General features: G+C 35.4%; 2 protein-coding genes across 6 annotated transcripts in view; one reads left to right on the top strand and one right to left on the bottom strand.

The window, feature by feature from the left end:
* LOC121735233 (insulin receptor substrate 1) overlaps positions 1–14,186 on the bottom strand; it is a 35,518-nt gene extending 21,332 nt beyond the window's left edge. For 2 of the 4 annotated variants that reach the window (XM_042125981.1, XM_042125982.1), the window contains exon 1: positions 13,147–14,186. In XM_042125981.1, coding sequence (XP_041981915.1) covers positions 13,147–13,513 — 367 coding nt within the window. In that variant the 5' untranslated portion in view covers positions 13,514–14,186. The remainder of the gene's footprint in view (positions 1–13,146) is intronic. The other 2 variants (XM_042125983.1, XM_042125984.1) reach the window with 2 other exon arrangements.
* LOC121735234 lies at positions 5,412–11,509 on the top strand. 2 transcript variants are annotated; one of them, XM_042125986.1, is made up of 3 exons: positions 8,765–8,881; positions 9,097–9,306; positions 9,544–11,509. In XM_042125986.1, the coding sequence occupies exons 1-3, from the start codon at positions 8,765–8,767 to the stop codon at positions 11,494–11,496; spliced, it is 2,280 nt and encodes a 759-aa protein (XP_041981920.1). In that variant the 3' UTR covers positions 11,497–11,509. The 2 variants fall into 2 exon arrangements, with proteins under 2 accessions (XP_041981921.1, XP_041981920.1); XM_042125987.1 differs by lacking the exons at positions 8,765–8,881; positions 9,097–9,306 and adding an exon at positions 5,412–5,416 and having other exon boundaries at positions 10,345–11,509.
* Positions 14,187–22,781: the final 8,595 nt, after the last annotated feature.

Raw genomic sequence — 22,781 nt, 5'->3', positions numbered from 1 at the left:
TTAAGGCATATCGAATCTACTACTACTGTACGAAAAAATAACTTAGGTCCATGTGGTAAGGTTCAATATGGCTTAAAGTCATGGCAAGGTGCAGGTAGAGTAATGCATCAATACTTGTGAGGTAAATATGCAAATACATAGTTGAGTCAAGAAGTTCTAGGGCACTATGTAAAAATATTCTAATCAATTCTAAGATCACCACTGGTTTACTGGCAAAATGTATGGGAAAGCCAAATAACATCAATCAAATAATACCAAATAATATCAGAATTACAAAATAATAACTTTGTGTCAAGTTACAAAAATTAAAGAAAAAAAATAACTAATAACCATAATCTTGTCAACGTAACCAGGCAACCACAGACAAGCTATGGTTTCCAGACCTAAAAGCAGGTCTAATCTGCCACTTTCTGCCTGACATTTGGGTGCCTCGACAGCTTTATACATTATTATAGGATTTTTTTTTAAATAAAATTAGGGAGCAAACGGGTCACCTGATCATCAAAAGAGTTGCAAGTGTGTTGCAGCCTTTTAAGAGGAAAGACACTCTTCTTTAAGATTTAAAGTAATTACATATATTGCTTAATAATTAATTTTGGCATAACTTGCAATAAAAGAATGTCTATTATAAATTATAACTAACCTAAAATAGAAAACCACATAATAAATATCTTATTGAAACTAACTTTATAGTATGTTGAAAGTCAACGCACCATACAAGATAAGATACAAATAAACAAATGCCACTCCCATCATGATTCAAGCCAATTCGAATTTTTATCAATACATTTAAATATTAAACACATTCTCATTAAAATTAATCACAGTTAATTTATATCTTTAAATCAATCTTGTCGAATATTAGATTCGTGAATCATTAATTTAATGGTAAATTAAGAATAACAACGACATTATAAAAAAATGGAATCTTTTTTTTTTACTAACTGCGAGAAGGGTATTTCTTATTTTGTTAATGTAGGTCTGACTAATCTGGCAGAAGCCGCGCGGATGGTTCTGCTGGTAAGTTATTGAGTAATTATAGTCGATCAACTAAAAAAAAATCGTAGAAGTACAAAGGAACTTTTCGTTCAAATTCCTTTGAACGGAACTGAGATGACGTTGTTGAGTGTAAAAACACGATACACGATAACAATGTGCATTCATTGACAATACAAAAGTTATCAAAAATAATTGGACAAGTGCGAGTCGGACTCGCGCACATAGGGTTCCGTACCATTATAGAGCAAAATTAGGCCAAAAATTGTGTTTTGTATGGGAGCCCCCCTTAATTTTTTATTTATTTTAATATTATTATAAATTATTAAAGTACACATCTAATTAATGACTTTGAGAAAAAATCAAGTAGGTCTACCTGTTGCCATATAGAGCAAAAAAGGTCAAAAAAATCACGTTTGTTATATGGGAGCCCTCTTAAATATTAATTTTATCTTGTTATTGTGTTGTATATTTTGTTGTTACAGCGGCAACAGATACACACAATCTGTGAAAATTTCAGAATTCTAGCTATAGTGGTTCTTGAGTTACAGCCTGGAGACAGACGGACAGACATCGAAGTCTCAATAGGATCCCGTTTTTACCCTTTGGGTACGGAACCCTAACTAGCGGTACTACGTAATCCTATATTGCGCGTGGCACGACACTCACTTGGCCGGTTTTTAGTCTGCTACATAACCAGCAAATACACATACGCGCATTATTATATAGAACACACCGCGTCATTGAGATGTAAACAACAACCACCTATGACGAACGTAGCGAATACGTAGCCACGTAAGTACAACGTAGATCGTACGTAGCGAACTGTGACGGAAGTTTCGCTACAATTTATCTTATCACGTTTATTTTTAAAACGAAATTTATTCGTTAACCGTAAGTACAATAATTTCGTCGATAAGCATCAATGATCGATATGACTTTCCCACTGCTATGCTGGGATGGTTTGGGACGCTGGGCAGCCTAGTGCTCCTAGAGCGAATCTTGCCTAGGCCCTAGGGCCTATGGCTATGGCTATATCCTATAGGTAACGTGACCATGTTTTTTTGTGAGAGCGGGACATCTGCAGAATTATACATAAAATAAAAAAGTCGGCCAAGTGTGAGTAGGACTCGCGCACGAAGGTTCCGTACAATTTTAAAGTAAAAATAGACAAATCTTGTGTTTTCGGTATGGAAGCCCTTAATTAATATTAATTTGGTTATTAATTAATTATTATTAAAGTATAAACAGAATTGAGTGTTTTTGAATATTTCAAGTGCTTATTATATCTATTGTTATTATTGATATCGAGCAAAATGTGATAGAAAAATTACGTTTGTTGTATGGAGTGCTTTACTTCCATGCATTTCACAAGCATTTCGAATGTAAAAATACTTTTAAATTATTGTCGTTTGGTCTATTTGCAAAAGCGGGACAATTTCGGCCTCATTGGGGACACCGGGATCTGTCCCGGTCCTGCAATCAGGCAGTCTGCTGCCTGATTGCAGAACTGTCCCGCCCAAAGCGGGACGTATGGTCACGTTACGGCTATAGGTCACAACTCACAATAGTAGAAGGTCGGTAGGTCACAAAAGTAACAAAATATTATAACTTATAATATTTTGTTACTTTACTGCAGTAAAGTAGCATAGATAACGCCCGCAACTCCGTTGGGCCAAATTCGTTAATCGCACCGGAACCGTACATTTTTCCGGGATAAAAATTATCTTATATACATTCCCGGGCCTCGAAATATCTCCACACCAAATTTCAGCAAAATCGGTACAGCGGTTTGGGCGTGAAGAAGTAACATACAGACACACTTTCGCATTTACAATATTATTAATTATTATGGATTAGCACTGTAATGGAAACCTACAGTTAAAATATTATTATGTAAATTGTAAATAACCAGTACAGGTAAATGTAAATAATATTGCAAAATAAAACAGAGTCCTTAATTTAATATTGTAATATTGGAGTACTTACACTAGAAAATGTAATAAGTACATATATAAAGAAACAAAATATTGTAAAATTTATTGTCGTAAAACTATTGTATAAAAATTTATTACAAACTCACTGGGCCACGAAACAAAGGAGTTTGGGAACCTCTGGTCTAGACGCATTGTCCAGGGAGTAAATTGGGGAATACGTTTGTATGTAAAAACAGTGTTAAGGTTTCCTCTTAATAAAACCCAACCTCCCCTTAAGGCGGCGCCTAACCCAAAATTTTCTATTTTACAATTCATTTTTATTACTACTTGAACTTTTTTTACTACTACTAACTTGAAAATAAGCCCTGAAGTGTATTCATTTTCTAAAATTATATACTACATATTATAACTATATATTATAATTATATACTACATATTATATCTTGAAATTATAACACATTATAATGTATAACAAAATATTGTAAAATTTATTGTCGTAAAACTATTGTATAAAAAAAATTATAATAAACTCACTGTTGTACCAGAAAATCTCTCTCATTGTTGTAAAATTAAAGGTAAAAAAGTAAAACAAATCAAAAAATTTAAATACTGTAGTGTAAAGTGGTCAAAGTGTACTTAGATACTTATAATAGAAATTTCACTTGTAAAAAGATAAATAAATGTAAGAATTTACCTGTATACTGTACGGGGGAACAAGAAACATTAATAAAAAAAAGGGGTCCACGGGAGCCCGACAGGGGTCTACGCTTGCGTAGAAAAAAAATGGGGGTCCACGGGTTAACGGGGGGTCTATAAAAATGTTTCCTCTTAATAAAACCCAACCTCCCCATAATGCGGCGACTAACCAAAAATTTTCGATTTTACAGTTCATTTTTATACTTGAAAATAAGCCCTGAAGTGATTCATTTTTTAAAATTATATACTAAATTATAATTTCAAAAATTCAATTTGAGCGAAAACACGATTGCTTAAAATTTTCTCGATAGAAAAAAATCACAAAGACGCATCTAATTTTCACGAATTTTTCATTTATTGCCATAACCGTGCATTGAACTAAGTTAATATTTTAACACATTGTATAAAATTCTATCATTGAGAGATCGACTAGCGGATTTTTAAAATGTTGTATTTTTATCGAGTTATTGAGAAAAAACTTATTTGGCGATGAATCCGCGTCCTCTTTTTCACCGTTCAAGACGGGCGTGAGTGTGAAGAGAGAAGGACGATGTTTGATTTTTTGGGTTAGTCGCCCTCTTAAGGTTTACGAGCTAAGCCTCTGCACACCTTTATTAGAGAAAACGCAACGCAAGCATTATTTCGCGCCGATTTTTCATAACACCTTGCTATTTATCGAGCCAATTCGTGTCGATGGCATCCACAACTGTCTACATAACACAGCGTCGGCGAGACAAAACACGCGTTAAAAATAAATTTTCGAATTCGGTACAGACTTGTGTACTAAAAGTCAGAAAAAACTAGTTGCGTCTGGTGTGGGCAGGAAGTCTGCGCCGGTTGGACTGCGGCCAAACAGACAGGATAATAATATCCTTGCTCCTCCAATCTCCATTCAGTCACTGCGTCTGAGACTCTGAGGTAAAGTAGGTAGCCCTGCGCTTCTATAACGGGCTGGTCGCCTGATTGCAAGTTGCTGCTACGCCTGTTTACTCCTCCATACTATATTTTCCTTAGTCCATACTAATCTGATCTGTGATCTGCCTGTCTGTCTGTTACCTCTTCACGTCCAAACCGCTAAACCGATTTGGCTGAAAGGTATGAAGATACTTGAGTCCCGAAAAAGGATATAGGATTTCCGCGCAATAAACGAATTTTGGCGCAACGAAGTTGCTAGTGCCAACATGGAGGCCTACTACGAAACCGTTTTGAGACCCAAACATGAAATGCTGCGACCTCTAACAATGTAATTTCTCGTTTGTTACAGTAGGACGCGGCATTCTCATACGATTGTATGAGTCTTAAAACGGTTTCGTGGTACGGCCACAGATTATGAAAGTATGTATCTTATTCGTGCTTCAGTTGCTAAACCGATTTTCAATGATTGCCATAGACAAACTTCTTTTCCCGGGAATAGACATGATAGTTTTTATCGCGGCAAAATTTTCTTTAAAGTTTAAAGGAAAGGTTTAAGGTTTAAACCTCAGACATTGGTACAGTCTAAAAAACTATTTACTATAAACCATATGAGAGGAAAAAGACAAAAAATGTTTGTTTGTTTACATACACACAATACTTTACGTGGTAGAGCCATGCTTCGGCGCGAATGGGCCGGCTCGACCAGAGGAATACCACGGGCTCACAGAAAACCGGCGAGAAACAGAGCTTGCGCCGTGTTTCGCCGAGTGAGTGAGTTTACCGGAGGCCCTATCACCTACCCTATTATCCCCTTCCTTACCCTCCCCTATTCCCTCTTAAAAGGCCTGCAACGCACCTGCCGCTCTTCTGATGTTGCAAGTGTCCATGGGCGATGGAAGTTGCTTTCCATCAGGTGACCCGTTTGCTCGTTTGCCCCCTTATTTCATTAAAAAAACACAAAAACTCCATAACCAGTTTTAAATTAATTATGCAGAGAGAGAGAGAGAGAGAGAGAGCTATATCTCCGGCAGCAAAATGTCCTAATAGATTGCTTTGATAGAATGTTCTCCCATAGATGTACCAATCTTAGATAATTTTCACAACATATTTTAGTAAATTTAGGTAGAAGTCAAATAACAAAATAACAGTATCTCTTTTTCGTCTTGGCGGAATGACGAAGATAGCATGCGACTTAAGAGGATACACCAGGGGTGAGAGAAATTGAAAATAGGTATTTGAAAATGTATTTCTGTCTCACCAATCTCAAGTCTCCCACCGCAGAGCGCGATAGAGACAACACGGCAAAAGCACGGCTAATAAAAGAACAGAAAATCTTCGATTCGTTGTCCGCTGATTCCTTCTCCAAAACTTAACCGATTTAAGTACTTTTTTCATTAAGAATTAAAGCAAGGCTTGAGCTGTGTTCCTATGTTTTATTTGTTTGTATATTTTAGCCAGTTTTGTTTTCTGGGTGTTTGAACACAGAGGAAAATCTGGCCATTTTTTTGGGTTTTTGAACGTTCATATCTTTTTTAGTAACTAAATTATGAAAAAAAAACATAGTTACATTGTATTAGTGGCCATAGATATTCAGAAAAAAATATAACTCTACTGGCATTATCCAGGGAGGAAACAGGGGACAACGTTTGTATGGAAAAACGGCGGTGTGGAATCCTCTTAAGTGTCTCTTATTAACTTTTATACCAAAACAAAAATAGATAATGATAAGATTTGGACAATCCTAGCTAGCTAAAAAACCTTAGCCATGCCACTTGGTATGTGATAAAAAAAAACAATTAAGCGTACAACAACTTCACCATGATTGATGAAAATGATTTAAATGTCTAAAGCCATTAGCAAAATGTGAAAATTATACAACTTTTTGTACATACACTCATGTCCTCATTTAAAAAATAAATAAACAATGATTTATATGAGTAAAAGTAGCAATATGCAAAAAGGAATTGAATTGTGTGACTCAAAATAATGTATGAATGTAAATATTTCAAGTATCTTGAGCAAAACGTGAGACTCAAAAAACCTGAATGAACTTCTTTGTAAAATATTTAAAGGAATTATCAAAAAATAACAGTAAAAAACAAATATTTAATCTTTACCCCACTTTAGAAGTCGGTTAATACCTTGTGGATCATGGAAAAACCAGACACAATAGCTAATCTATTGTTATTGCGGTCACCGGTGACCACAATAACGCTTGGGGCTTGAGGCATTAAAGCACCTAATAGTGAGACTCAACATATGAATAAAATGTTCATAAAAGTTCCACATAATATGCAAATGCTAACCATTACGTAAAAATGATAGGATGATTGATAGCTAAGGCATGTTTACACATTATCATTCACCATGCAGGTCACTGACTTCTTTTATAGTAGATTTCCATAACAGTTCCTCCTTATAAGAAAACAAGTGATAAAATACTCTATGCCATTGGTACAAGCTTTACTTTGGTATTGCCATGTAGATATTACAATTTAGAGTTAAAAATTGCATCATAATATATTTTGTGTAATTGTGTAGGAAAATTGATGAATATGATAAAATAATGTATCCAGTGAGCCAAATGTTGAAAAATGCTGTGTAATTGACTATGACTAAGATTATTCAAAAATAAGATAACTACAAACAAACAAATTACTATGATATGATTTTTCCTTATTTTACTATTCACATACTAACCCTAGTATGTTAGGCTATGTAACAAGCTATCTCTGTCTTCCTAAAAGTGAAAGTGAGGGATGATATTTAGCACCAAATGCAGGCAAAATATTTAAGTATAATTAAGAACAACTTAAGATAGAACTATAGATGAAACTTTTGTGAAAAGCTTAATATATAGTAATAACTAGCTGTTGCCCGTGACTTCTTCCGCGTGGACTTCAGTTTACAACATGCAATGTCAACAAAATTGTTGTCAAAAGCTTTTATAAAAAAAACCCTGGTACCCCTAATATCAAAACAGCTGTGCAGTGTGCACATAATATTTCATTTTTTTAAATTAAACTTTATATATTATGCCAAATTTTAAAGCTTATTTAGCCCCCCAATTACACAACTTTACCCATAAACTATTTATCATTGATAGGTTTAAGGTTACGTCACTGTATATAATATAAAGTACTGACTTATTAAATAACGTAAAAAAGTAATAACAATCGAAAAAAATCGAAACTCGAGTGTATGATGATACCACCTCTTATGGCGGCTCTCGACATAGGCGAACGCGTTGGCCAACGCGTCTGCAGACGCGTTGGCCCAATGTGTAACGGGCGTTCGCGCGTTGGCCAACGTCTAAATACCTACGGCCAACGCGCGAACGCCCGTTCTACACATTGGGCCAACGCGTCTGCAGACGCGTTGGCCAACGCGTTCGCCTATGTCGAGAGCCGCCATTATAGAAAGATGTTGGGCAAGCGTTAGCGCGATGTAAGAGACGCACGGCGCCATTCAGTATGAATTTTTGGAACTAACTTAATTTGAACAAATTTTCGTATTTTCACCCCCTTACAACCCCTTTTTCCAGTAAAAAAGTAGCCTATGTCCTTTTTCAGGCTTTTGACTATCTGTATACAAAAGGAGACTGAAACTGGTGGGCCCAAATGTAATAAGTTCAGAGTTGGTTTAAAAAATTAGTTATTTTTTTTTGTATGAAATACCAAAAATCTACATAAATTCTCAATCTACAAGCGGAGAAATATGCAAATAATTGTTTTTGTGAAATAATCGATTAACGATTAATCGAATTAAAAATGATATTTCAATTATTTATTTACAGAATAAAAACTTCACACTAGGTATTAAACTTATAGAAAATATATTAAACTACACCATATATGTCTACAATTCAATAAAACATAACGTATAATATAAGTATATTTTATTTAAAAACATCCCTTTCGATTATCGATTTCATATCGATCAAAATCATTTAGAATCTAGTCTGTGGCAACATGAAATTGACAATTGCTTTTGCCGTTATCTGGGTCTTACTTGTTTCGTGTTTTTCGATGCGTTTTGAGTGCTTTTCCGAATATTTTATGTTTTCAACGACCACTGCTTTGTTTCTTACGGACTCCGAACCCGTCTACGTTGTACGACCCTTGCTTTCATATTGGACACCGAAGATTGCCTGCAAGTTTGACTTGGAACTGTTAATTTGGATTTTGTCGCTAGCTTGTGGATTGGATATTGTTGAAACGATGGATCGCTGTGTGAATTACGGGATAGTAACTAGTCACTGCAATACATTAGGGCGACGACCATTAAATGATGAAAATATTCTATCAGTGATTCGGCAATGGCTTGCACCTCAGTCTGTAAGTAAATATAAACTCACCTATGTAGGTACTACCTTGATAGACTTATTAATACATTCAGCTACAAGGCATATGCAGATTATTTACGATTAAAGCAAAGAAAATTCTAAAGACTGCATAGTCATTGTACTATATAATGAGATATTCATTTTAGGATAGGTATCATTAAAGTGACTGAATACTAAAATGTATGTAATATTTTTTCCTTTTTTTAGGTAAGTAGTAATGACCATGTTTGTCAAGCGTGTTGGGATTTGGCTCAAAACCCACGGGCTCTTAACCAGGGAAGACTACTAGGACACCGCAACATTTGTCTCCGCTGCGGACGCTCTCTAGCTGCACGAGTTAGTCATGCACTTCACACCAACTCAATTCGTGAATCTAGAATTTATAATGTCATAAAAGAATGGATTATTCCTCGAACTGTAAGTAAATAAATTAACATATTCTTTACTGCAATCAAAACAAAAGTATTTATGGCCTGCCTCATTACATTGTACAGGTTGATGCCCTATCATATAATTAGGTAGGCCATGATGTACCTAAGCATATAGTGAAGTCCTGCTATATTTTTATGACCATTCTTAGGTTCAAGTACATTGGGAATATTATAAAAAGTAGCATTTCACTTGGCTATTACTAATTATGTATGTCTCTTGCAGATTCAAGCAACAAGTCACATATGTCATACATGTTGGGTGGCTGCAGACAGAGCTTCTGTCCACATGACCTCAGGCCCATCAACATCATCCCGACAAGACACTCTTCAAATAGTAGACCCACAACAACCAGATCTTCCTAATGTGTCTCCAAATGTAGGAGTTAGCAGCAACCAACCAGTACCTTCTATTGTTTTGTCCGAGTACATGAGAGCCGTTGAAACTGAAAGAAGGTGCTTCATTGAAGGATGCCAAAGAACAGAGAGATACAGAGTACCACTTACTACTCGTAAAATGTTGTTCAATGAATATAAATATTACATCCCTGAAAATAACCGTCTTTGTGATCAACATTTGGTTATCGAAGCATGGGATTTTCTGGATAGTTTGAGATCCAATTATGTTCAGACATTTACTGAGAGACATATATATGATATGATGTCTCTAAAAGAAGTTGAAAGTACTTCACTACTTCAATTCGAAAATATTGGTGAAATGGAGGACCATGTTGTTCACATATGGACTGGGTTAAATAAAGAGCAGTTTAACCAGATGTTTGCTGAAGTTCCTGAATTATCAGAAATCTCAAAAGCAGCCGTAGCTCTGGCCGCTTATCTCATGAAGCTTAGAACTGGAGATTCAAATGAAAGGTTGGCAAGTTTATTAAAAGTATCTAGGACAACTCTTGAAAAGTGGATTTATCAAGTAAGAGAACTACTTACTGAGCATTTTGTACCCAGAAATCTTGGTTTAAACCACCAGAACAGACAACAATTGGTACAGAAAAATCTCGCAATACCTAAGGCTTTGTTTGGAAGCTTTGAGGGAGTTGACACCCCAATAGCAATTTTTGATGGAACATATTGCTATGTCGAAAAGAGTTCCAATTACTTATACCAAAAAAAAACATACAGCCTGCATAAGTACAGGAATCTTATGAAACCATTCTTGATAGTGTGTACGGATGGATATATAATAGATGTTTTGGGTCCATACCCAGCCACAACATCCGATGCTGACATAATGAAGAAAGAATTTCAACATGGAAGGCCTCTACGTGAATATTTCCAGGAAGGTGATGCCTTTATATTAGATAGAGGGTTCCGTGACTCGATTTCTTTATTGAACCAGTGTGGTTATAGAACTTACGTGCCTGCTTCATTGGAGGAGGGTGAAACGCAATTGTCAACTATTGAGGCAAATAAATCAAGAGCAGTCACCATATGCCGTTGGGTTGTTGAAGTTGTGAATGGCAGATTCAAAAGAGATTTTAAATTGTTACGGCAAAATTATTTTAATATAGCCAGTAAAAGTTTCATGAAAGATTTTGAGGTGGCTGCTTGTCTCTTAAATAAGTTTCACCCACCTATATTTGATCGTGAAGATGCTCAAGAAATAATACAAGAAATAGAAAGGTACATGAATACAGAAAATGAGTTAGCCAGTTTTATTATTAGTAATAATTATAATAGGCGTCGGGCTAATTTTGAAACAATAACTGTACATAGTGATAATTTAAACGATTTTCCTCAGCTTTCTGAAAGCGAACTTATATTAATTTCATTAGGTACATACCAAATTAAGCAGGCACGATCATATTACGGAGAACATATGAGACAAAATGACGGTTTTGTTATTGAAGTGTGCAGGGAGGTTGCCAATAGCCTACTTCGAGAGTTGTCGGCTTCTAACACATCTTGGCTACTCAGGGGTCGTATATTATCACGACATATAAGTCGGAAAACATATTATATTTATATTTTAGTCGACAGCTCTCGTAGAGGAAGAGAAGCCATTGTACAGCATTATTGCAACTGTATTGTAGGTAGACGAACAGTAGGCTGCTGTGCTCACATAATGTCCATTATATGGTACCTTAGCTGGGCAAGGTACCGCAATATTGTACCCCCTGCACAATTCTTAGACGACATTTTAATTATTATTGAAGAGGAATAAAATAGGTATTCTAATAAAATAATTGGTTTTATTTTACAACTTTTATTCCATAGTTCACTCCTCCTGGTCCTCTACAATTCCATACTTGTCACCTACCTATGTCTTTGTTTGAGTCTTCATCGACTTCTGATCAGACATTATCTACTAGATGTAATAAATATTTTTCACATAGAAAGAAAGAAGAAGAAAGAAAGAAAAAAAAAATTATTTTCAGCACACACAAGACACAATTATAATATAAGCAGTACAGGAGCAGACAAACTAGTATAATTATTTAACGAATTGTGCCTAGATGTGTCCAAAAAGGGTTCAGTTCAGCTTAGGCCATGTACCTATGTAGGACACATGACACCGGTTTTCAACTGAACCGCTAAGTGAAATACGGAGGTAAATACCTGACTAAACATAATATTAGTTTATCTAGGGTACTATTTTAATTAAATATGTGGCGGTATTAGTTCACAAACACATATTTTACATGTATTCATCTGAAACTTAAAGATTTCAACATAACCTCACTTTTACTAAACCTCGAATATCTCAGCTTTCAGATTGTCAATATCTATAGAATTTTCAGCAAGGATCTCTTAATTTTGAACCTTTTAATTCACACCATTTTCATGTCTTTACATACAAGGCCCAGAATTGTATGTAATTGTTTCGATCTCCTTTCATTACAATCGGTTCGGTAGTTTTGTCGTGAAAGCGAGACAGACAGACAGACAGACAGACAGACAGACAGACAGAGATACTTTCGCATTTATAATATTAGTATAGATAAGAGTGTTTTTTATTTTAGCGGTGGGTTCAGAAACTGCAGCCATTTTAAAATTTTGAAAATTTAATGTTTAATTATAAATATATTTTAGACAACAAGGACTAAATCATTTAGTTTAGTACAAAAAAAATATCTGCGAAGCTTAATTAGCAAAATATGAAGCTTTATTTTTTTATATTTTAAAATGTCCCTACAGGCTTACCTAACCTTTGAATTGTCAGTGCTTTATATGGAAGATTCTTTGGGATATACTAAACATCCCCTATCTTAACCTGACAGACCCGATGACATTTCAATATTTAAAAAAAAAATTAACTCACCATGTGAGAAATCTGATTTCTATACCATGATAACTAGACACATGTCGGAAGCCTATAATACAAGCATAATCTGACACGCTCGAGCTTATCCCAAAATCCTCTCTTCCCCTCCCCAACTATATTACTAACTGAATGAGAAATCCCTGATAAATTAGGCAATTTAATTAATTGTAAGCTGTACATTAATCATCATTTGAATTATTTAAATCTATAGTTTGTGGATATAAAAATTAAAAAATAAAGGATATTGCCAATCTTATGTTTGTTTGGTCGATTGATTGAAATAAATCTAACCTTGTATCAATAATCTTTACAATTCATAACATTTGCAAAGTGATCTCAAATGTTAATTCTTAGCAATAACACTTTTTAAATAAGATTTTTAATATCTGTTTTATAAACTCTGCATATCCTTAGTTGTTATTCAGTAAATCAGTATTACAATAATGTCAATCGAATTATACTATGAAACAACTACTACATTTTTATGTGCCAAGTCTACAGTCCAATAATATTGGAACAAAAACAATTTTAAAATTAATAAGTACTCACGGATAGGATGCAAGAGCTCCTGACTGGCATCGTCAGAGCGGAACAGCTTTAGTATGGAGGTGAGCCATGCGTGCAGGTCCTGCTCGTTGTCCGCCACAATGCACAGCTGCTCCTCCTTGGTGAACAGAGCTATCACATGCTTCTGCTTCAAGTCCAACCGTCTGGTGATGTTGTAGCAACTCTTGAGCGGCAGTACGCGGCGCGGCGCCGCCCCCGAGCGGAACTTCTTCTCCGACTCGTAATACTCCAGCCTCGCGGAGCTCTCCGAGGTCTCCGCGCGCAGCACGAAGTACTTCTTCTTCATCGTCTTCAACTTCCGAAGGTGGCCCTGGCGCACCACGGCGCCACCCTCCGCGTTCGCGGCCATATCAGCGGTTCTGCATCAGCTCAGGCGCGACCGCGACGGATAACCTTGAAGTTGTTTACGAACGATAAAAGTCGCTAGACTCGCCGCCGACGCGACTAAAAATACGTACTATCTCTTTTCAATTGTGCGTAAATAGTAAAACGGTCGACCGTTCTTGCGACGTAACACCACCGCATTAGGTCTAGTCCACCAGGCGCCATATGATACGCGCCGCCGAAATAACGAAATTCGTCCCAGCTAACGACGATCGCTTCGCAATTATGCAGTACGAATTCACAAATACAATAACAAATGTTTTTTAATCCATAATTCGGTACGCTCGCTGTTACACTCGGTCATTCACAGATACACAAGTTTAGAAAGAGATAAAATCATTCATAGTAAACGTAATCTGCACGCCCTTCCGTAGGAACGCAGGGCATGGAAGTCACGCCGCGCTCATGCCTTCCCGATCACCAAAACAATCCCTTTGCCACCACACTCTTCACTGTCACTAAAAATTCCTATTAGATGATTAACAAAAACAAAACACACGGACACGTTTCTATGTTTTGCACTTGATTTATAAATTTCCTGTATTTGCGCGTCGTTTTTTATTGGTTCTTCGCTATTGCGTGTCATTTATTTCGAACGGCGATTACGAGAAAAATAGTACCGTATAGATCGGATACTTTCACTGATAATAATAAAAAAAAAATATGTCAAATATCATTTTGCCAAAGTTTTTTTGAAGTTTTTACATCTCATCTATTTATGTATATAAAAATGGATTTCCAATTGTGTTAGTAACGCTAAAACTTGAAAACGGCTGAACGGATTGGGCTAATTTTAGTCTTAAAATATTTGTAGAAGTCCAGAGAAGGTTTTAAAGTGACACGAAGTTCACCGGGGCAGCTAGTCCATGATATTATTATATAAAAAACTCAAAGCAGTTATTAAGTATGTTACTACCAGCGCGTTGTGAAGATTAAAATATGGCCCAATTGGGTCGTCTGCGGGGCTAGAATGGTCACATTTAGCAATTCCTCTCAATCAGTTCAGCAAATGAATTGTCAAAACTGTCAAACTGACAAATGTCAAATCAGTAATGAATTGCAAGCAGAGTTGAATTTTTCGATTTAAGAAAAATGAATCATATTAAGATTCATATCATGATTCTTCAAAGCGACCATTTTAGCCCCGCTGTTATTTAGTCTGCATCGAGCGCAATCACGAACGTGCCGCATCTTGTCTTACCTAAATAAATTGAAAATGACGTCGTGCGTGTTTCGAAAATGTACCAATTAAGACTCAAAATAAAACAAAACACATGGAATCTCTTACCACGTGTCTTGATTGCAATAAATACCTGGATTATTTACATTTTCAATTATTTTTTCGAACAATCTGGAAAAAATCGAATTTTCGTCATAGCTCAGGTGAGAAAAAGACAGCGATACGATTCGACGTTTAAAAATAGAACTGTCTCTTTTATGTAAATGGTTTTTCGCATCTTTTGTTTCACTTACCTGTCAAATTTGTCAATGTCTGCAATTTTGAATTTGAAAATTGTTCGGAAGAGATTTAAGCCGGAAAATAGTATGGACGTAACATATCTGTATAAGTAAAATATCATTGAATACGACCCAATTGGGCCGTCTTTTATTTAGTCTGCATCGAGCGCAGTCATGACTTACGAACGTGCCGTGTCTTGTCTTAACAAGTAAAAATATAATTTGATTTAAACATTTAAAAATAAAATTCTGTGCTCGGGCCCGGAACCTCAAGTCATAAGTCGTATATAAAATAAAACATTATTCAAACTTGTTCTTTCTTAATAATATGGTCGGTGAAAATAAATGTCATGTATATTATCGCAGACGAATTGTATAATCCGCCGTATTACATTACGGCTAGCTGTGATAAAAAAGAGGGCCGTTTTGTAATGCAGTGGTTTAACGATTAGCCAGATTCTTATTGCGATACGTTCTTCAATAGGGTGGCCCATGTTTAGCCGTATCGTACTTTCCTCGCACTGGTTCTTTCTTTTCTGTTTTACATTGAGAATAATAGAAATTCTTTAATTGCACCTGAAAATTGTTCTGAAAGTTACTGTTTTCTTTGTTTAATTCACTCAAAACTTCGCAAAGCAATTACACACTTTCGGTATCCAACGCCATTGTTCTTGTTATGTCACAGACAGCGCCAAGAGTATTAAGGCCCGTATAAATAGTCAGTACTCAAGATGCATCTCGGTCTCAAGACGCGATTCAGGCTCTGTGATTGGTTGGCTGTCAAAATTTGGACCAATTACAGAGCCGAACCGCGTCTTGAGACCGGGTCGCATCTTGAGTACAGACTATTTATACGGACCTAAGGCCGGTATAAATAGTCAGTACTCTTGAGTACTGACTATTTATACCGGATAGAGCCGAACCGCGTCTTGAGACCGAGATGCATCTTGATGCATCTCGGTCTCAAAACGCGGTTCGGCTCTATGATTGGTCCAAATTTTGACAGCCAACCAATCACAGAGCCTGAACCATGTCTTGAGACCGAGATGCATCTTGAGTACTGACTATTTATACCAGCTTAAGAATCGGAACTAAAAACTGTCAAAGAGGCGACTTATCTTTCGCTTTATTACATTATGGCTAGCCGTTTTGAATGGCGCCAAATACATTCCGGCGATTTTTCATTCAGCCGCATTTAATCCGGCTAATCGATAAATCGCTGCATTACAAAACGGCCCTGTTTTTTAAAACAGCTAGCCGTAATTAATGTATAACGGCGGATTAGGTATACAATCCGCCTGCGACATAATATATAAGGTGAATTAAGCTAAACATAAATACATAAGCCTAAATTGTCTAAAATTATTTATTTAACACTATGGAAAATATGGATATGGACTAGCTGTTGCCCGCGACTTCGTCCGCGTGGACTTCAGTTTATAGCGCGCGATGTCAACAAAATTGGTGTCAAAAGCTTTTATAAAAAAACCCTGGTACCCCTTAAATCGAAACAACTGTGCAGTGTTTTTTTTTACACACCCCCCCTAATTACACAACTTTACCCATTAACTATTTATCATTGATAGGCTTAAGGTTACGTCACTGCATAGTGCATAGATTAAGTACTGAGTTATTTAAAACGTAAAAAAGTAATCTATACTAATATTATAATTCTGCAGAGTTTGTTTGTTTGTTTGTTTGAACGCGCTAATCTCAGGAACTACTGGTCAGATTTGAAAAATTCTTTTACTGTTGGATAGCCTATTAATTGAGGAAGGCTATAGGCTACATTTTATCACGCTAAGGATAATAGAGGAAAATGTGGAAAAAACGGGGGAAATTGTATGAAAGGGCTTATTTGAACGCGCTAATCTCAGGAACCACTGGTCCGATTTAAAAACTTATTTTAGTGTTAGATAGCTTATTGATTGAGGAAGGCTATAGGCTAGATTTTATTACGCTAAGACTAATAGTGGCGAATAAATAGAAGAAAATGTGGAAAAAACGGGGGAAATTATATGAAAGGGCTTATTTGAACGCGCTAATCTCAGGAACTACTGGTCCGATTTGAAAAACTCTTTCAGTGTTAGATAGCCCATTTATTGAGAAAGGCTATATTTTATCTCGCTAAGACTAATAGGAGCTAAGAAATGCGGAAAAATTAACGGTTGCATGAAATTCCTAAATTACGCAAGCAAAGCCGCGCGGAACATCTATATTTATATAATAAAATCGTAGGAAAGTCAATTCTGTACATTGAATATTTTTGTACAATAAATAATACTTGGGATGTGATCTACTATGCTAACGCGGACGAAGTCGCGGGCAACAGCTAGTAACTAATAACCTCAGAACAGGAAAATAAGGAGAAGTGTTATATAGCGCCGTTTATATGGAAACAGTTATGGAAACCTATGTCGCCGACTTCAATGACACTATGTTGTCAGCATAGTGTCAACGGTACACGGTCTAGTGATGTCCGGTCTATCTACGGTGTCGATTAATTATTATTACGACGATATGGATGTATTTTGGTAGGTATTTAAATAATATTAAAAGAATGAAAGTGATAAATAATTAATATTACATTCTAACAAAAACAACTTAAAGGGGCCGAAAGGGGTTGAAATCATCCGTGATCCGGCAAAATAATCAGCTGTTTGGCAAAATCGTAACTAGGCAGTAGATAATCAAACATTCATAATATTATATAACCAGATTTTAAGTTGAAAAAAGACAAATATATCTGCGAAAACCGCATTCAAAACGAATCAGTAGTTTTCGTGTGATGCTGGAACAAACATTCTGTATGTTTGTTCTAGCCAGACGGACAAAAAACTAGCCACAGTTTTGGCTTCTATAGCGATGTGGTAACATCCCCCGCTTATTATTTTTTTTATATCTTTAAGAAGGAAAAAAGGGACTCTATTCCTAAGACTTCGATGTCTTATTGTCTGTCTGGGCTGTATTTCTCAATAACCGCTACACTTCGAAAATTTTCACAGATTGTGTATGTCTGTTACCGCTATAATAACAGATACTAAAACAAATTAAATTAAATATTTAAGGGCCACACAACAAACGTGATTTTTTTTGCTATTTTTTGCTCGATATCAATAATGGCAACAGGTACTAGGTAGGCACTTGAAAAGTACAAAATACTCCATTGTATTTATACTTTAACAATTAATAATAAAATTAAAATATACTAAATAATGAAGGATTCGTACAAAAACACATTATTTGCCTAATTTTGCTCTATTATGATAAGGAGCCTTTCGTGCGCGAGACCAACTCGCACTTGGCCGATTTTATTCATACATTTCTCTTTGAATTTTGCGTCTCTGGGAAAACTGAAATAGGACTAAAAGCGATGAAGGTAATACAAATCATTTTTCAAAAATGCACTAATTATTGTGAGTAACCATATGAGTAAGCATTAAAGCACCGCTTCTTTCGACTATAAAATAAAACTTCCGCATATTTATAATAAATTTAGATTTTCTGCGCAGCTTCACCCCCGTAAATTAGGAATTTCAAAGACAAATTAGCCCACAAAAATAGCCTACGATCCTTCATGAATCATGTGGTCTACTTTTTATTTATGCCAAACAACATAAAAATTGCTGCATGGTGCGTGAGATAAGCCCTTTCAAATAATTTTCCCCGTTTTTTTCACATTTTCCTCTGTTTCTTGGCTATGAGCTATCTAACTCAGAAAGGATACTTCAAAATTTCCAATCGGACTAGTAGTTCCTGAGATTAGCGCGTTCAAACAAACAATTTATAATATTATATAAATAAAATATTATAAATATAATAGTAGATAATAACGCAACCGCATAAAAAATGACGATAAAAATATCGATACCAAAATCTGCATCACACCACATCACTAGTGCCTTAGTTTGATAGTTCACGGAACATTTTTCGTGAAGAATAATTGATTTTTAAATTAAAAAGTCGTATAAATTACAGTTGGCTGTGATAGGTGATCTCGCTATTTTTGAAATTCACAGTATCGCTGCAATTTTTGTAGGTAATTCCTCCCTTTTATTTTCATATTTTGCGTAACTAAAGGTACTATTGTTCTTATATTACACAAATTTTGAAGAAACATTTTTCATCAAATTTTTTTACATATACGCTAGTGCTTGAATCAAATTTATCGATATGCTTATCGATATTTTACAATGACATAAAACTAAAATAAAAATCATTTACCTTTATATTTATCACCTTAAACCCGGCCGCACATTATCCGAAATTTCTGATCAGAAAAATTCAGACGCCCGGCGCGGCGGAACGCACTCTGTTCGTACATTTAGTTGTAGACCTATCATACTAAAAGAATTTTTGACGTGTCAAAATGTATGAGCGGGGCGGGGCGTCCGAATTTTTGTTATCAGAAATTCGGATAATGTGCGGCCGGACTAAAAAGGACATATTATCTTATTTTAACTAATATAATATAGTATAGTATAATATAGCTAATATAATAGCTAATATAATATAACTACTATAATATAGAGTGACTCTAAAACTAGAGGAAGGTTTATATTTATATATCATAATCATTTGTTTTACAGATTCCCTCAAGATCCTCTAATAAGAGGAAAATGGCTGAAATTAATTGGGCGTGTTGGTTGGAATCCCAAGAAGGTTATTAATCGAAAGATTTTGAACGTTTTCTGGGACCATATGTCCCCATTTGAATATCAAGGAGTCACCTCGATTTTTCATGGTTTCCATCACCAGACCACCACTTTTGTGAACATGATACTTACTCGAAACAATACAATCTACAACACAAGAAAAATTTTGAAAATCGGTTTATAAACGGCGGAGTAATCTTGAACATACATAAAAATTATATCCAGAGCCGAACGTCTAGACTCCTCCTGTTTGGAAGTCGGTTAAAAATAATTGTAATAAAAAATATTATGATAATAAGAATAAAATATAATATATTAGTATAGTGTGTTGTTTACTTTCAACGTTTACTTTTAATGTAAGGGCTGATTTACCAGATAGATTTTACCTGAGTAATAAATAAGTAACTTTATAATGTGTTATGTGTATATTATTTACCCCTATAAGAACCTCATGTCATAACATATCCGACGATTGAAAAATCATTCCAAAAGAAAATGTGTATCTACTTTTCAATTGTCACCTTTTTTTGCCAATTAAAATTTATGATACCTAATTTGAAATACAAATCTGTCAAAGTTGCATATTATTTATTTCTTATAGAAACTCAGGTAAAATAACTCGAACGGATATACTATCGATAACAAAATACTATACTATCGATAGTAAAATATACATCACTAGCACACGCACACATTGACAGATCGAAAATGGTCACGCATTTTCGGGTTGTCAGGTGGTCTATACGACAGTATATATTAAGTCTATGACTATAACGGCTTTAGTGAAGTTTACCCGTGCAACATTGGACGTTCTGAAGATAAAACTCGGATTTGTTGTGAACTTTATGTTAGTGAAATGCAATTTGGTGCTATAAACGCGTTTATACGAATAGAACCAATTTAGTGTACACTAAGCTCGTTCTATTTCTTAGGTGAATCGCACCCAAATAAAATAATTTCAAATAACTTCTGCTCTTGTTTCCTAAAGTAATCCTTCGTTATAATACACTAGCTGTTGCCCGCGACTTCGTCCGCGTGGACTTCAGTTTATAGCGCGCGGTGTCAATAAAATTGGTGTCAAAAGCTTTTTAAAACCCTGGTACCCCTTAAATCAAAATACCCAAAACAGCCGTGTAGTGTGCACATAATATGATTTTTTTTTAACTTTTTTATACCTTTTAAAGCTTATTTAGCTTTACACAACTTAGCTGCATAATGCATTACACAACTTTAGCTTTGCCCAATAGCCAATACCCATAGGTCATTAAACTATTTAGTATTTATTATTGGTAGACTGTTGTTTCTGATTTCTATGTTGGACGTGAGTTATTTAATAACATGTATAACAATCGAAAGAATCAAAATCTTAACTCAACATGGTACCACCTCTTATAGAAATACATATGAGCAAGCGATAGCGCGATCTAGACGACTCTTGGCGCCATCTGTTCCAGTTTTTGGAACTAACTTAATTTGAACAAATTTACGCATAAACACCCCCTTATAGAAATACGCATGGGACTCTTGGCGCCATCTATTTTGAGTTTTTGGAACTAACTTAATTTGACCAAATTTACGCATTTTCACCCCCTTACAACCCCCTTTTCCAGTTTAAAAGTAGCCTATGTAAAATTTCATTACAATCGGTTCAGTAGTTTTGGCGTGAAAGTGAGACAGACAGACAGAGAGATACTTTCGCATTTATAATATTATTATAGTTCCTTCAATATTTATCAAGAACTAAAAATTGATGATAGGTTCGTTATAAAAAAATTTTTTAGATGTTCAGAAAGCGATTTTCAAGAGCTATTGACTATGATTTTACCAGATATAGAGAAGAAAACAACATGGAGGAACGATGTGATTCCTCCTGATATGAGATTAGGGGCGACTTTACGCTTTTTAGCGACGGGAGACAGCTACACCAGCATAATGTATCACTTATGAATCTCTAAACAACAACTATCAAAACTGATTCCAGAAGTCTGTTCAGCTCTCTACAATAGACTTATAGAATAGAAAAATGTGCATCTAAAAGTAAATTAGGACGGACGTCTTCTTCTCGTGAGTGCGAACATAAAATGCGTTCCTTCCCCTCCCCGCAGGCGAACGCGGGGGATGTTATCCATTCGTCTCGGCAAATATGTTATTGTGATTTTGCTAACAAAACTGTTATGCCACGCCCCTATTTGGTTAGCAAAACATGTTATCGTGTTAGCTAACACGATAACACATCGCTGCGGACCCGGCTTAAAAAATTACGCTGACGAACACGGCCACTACCTACGAATAATAAAAACTAAGGAATCGTAACTCCCATACTATTACCGTTTTAAATTTGGTTCCTTTTGATCTGTCATGTAACGTCAGCCTAGTACCGCTCAAGGTCACCATACGTAGTATCCCTTAGTAGTCTGTGAGGTCACCTAAATATTGCAAATGTATTGAAATGTGTACCTACAGTCGGGGCAATTTAATAGGCCACATTTGACATCTGTCAGAATAATCTCCATAGTGAGGTAAGCTGCTTAAAAACATCGACCAAAACGAATAAATCGATACGGACTTGAAATAAAATATTTGAATTTTATATGTTATTTATAAAACCAAAAACGAATTCCTGTCCTATTATTACTTTTTCTTTTGTAAATTCAAGGAGCAAATAAGACAAGTACATAATTTACTACAAAAATTGCATTTATTCACTTGAAATATCAAAACTGTTAAATTTTGTATCATCATTATTCATTTCACATGAATATGTGTTACTTTTCACAACGTGGTTATGAATTTATGAGGATATATCGTTACAACTAATCAATGCATCTGATTCTACTTATTCGCTTTCGATTTTTAGAGTAACATCCCTAGAGTTTAAAAAGAAAAAAGGTCAGCTGACGTAACATTGTACCGACGTTCAGTTCTTTAAATCATAATTTGTTTTTTATGTTAAAATTTGTTTATCAGTGAAAATAAATAGTAAAAGAACTCGTATTGGTTATGTTTATAATAAATATGTAATCGTTATTAGAAAAAGTGAATAAATTGTGCAGTAATAACAATGACAAAATATTTATTTTTTTATGGCGTCGTTACAAGGCTACCAGGCTCAATTTTGTT

This window comes from Aricia agestis, chromosome 17 (assembly GCF_905147365.1).
Source record: "Aricia agestis chromosome 17, ilAriAges1.1, whole genome shotgun sequence".
NCBI classification, from domain to species: domain Eukaryota; kingdom Metazoa; phylum Arthropoda; class Insecta; order Lepidoptera; family Lycaenidae; genus Aricia; species Aricia agestis.
Note: the sequence above shows the minus strand (reverse complement) of the source record. Positions and strands in the feature narration are given on the sequence as shown.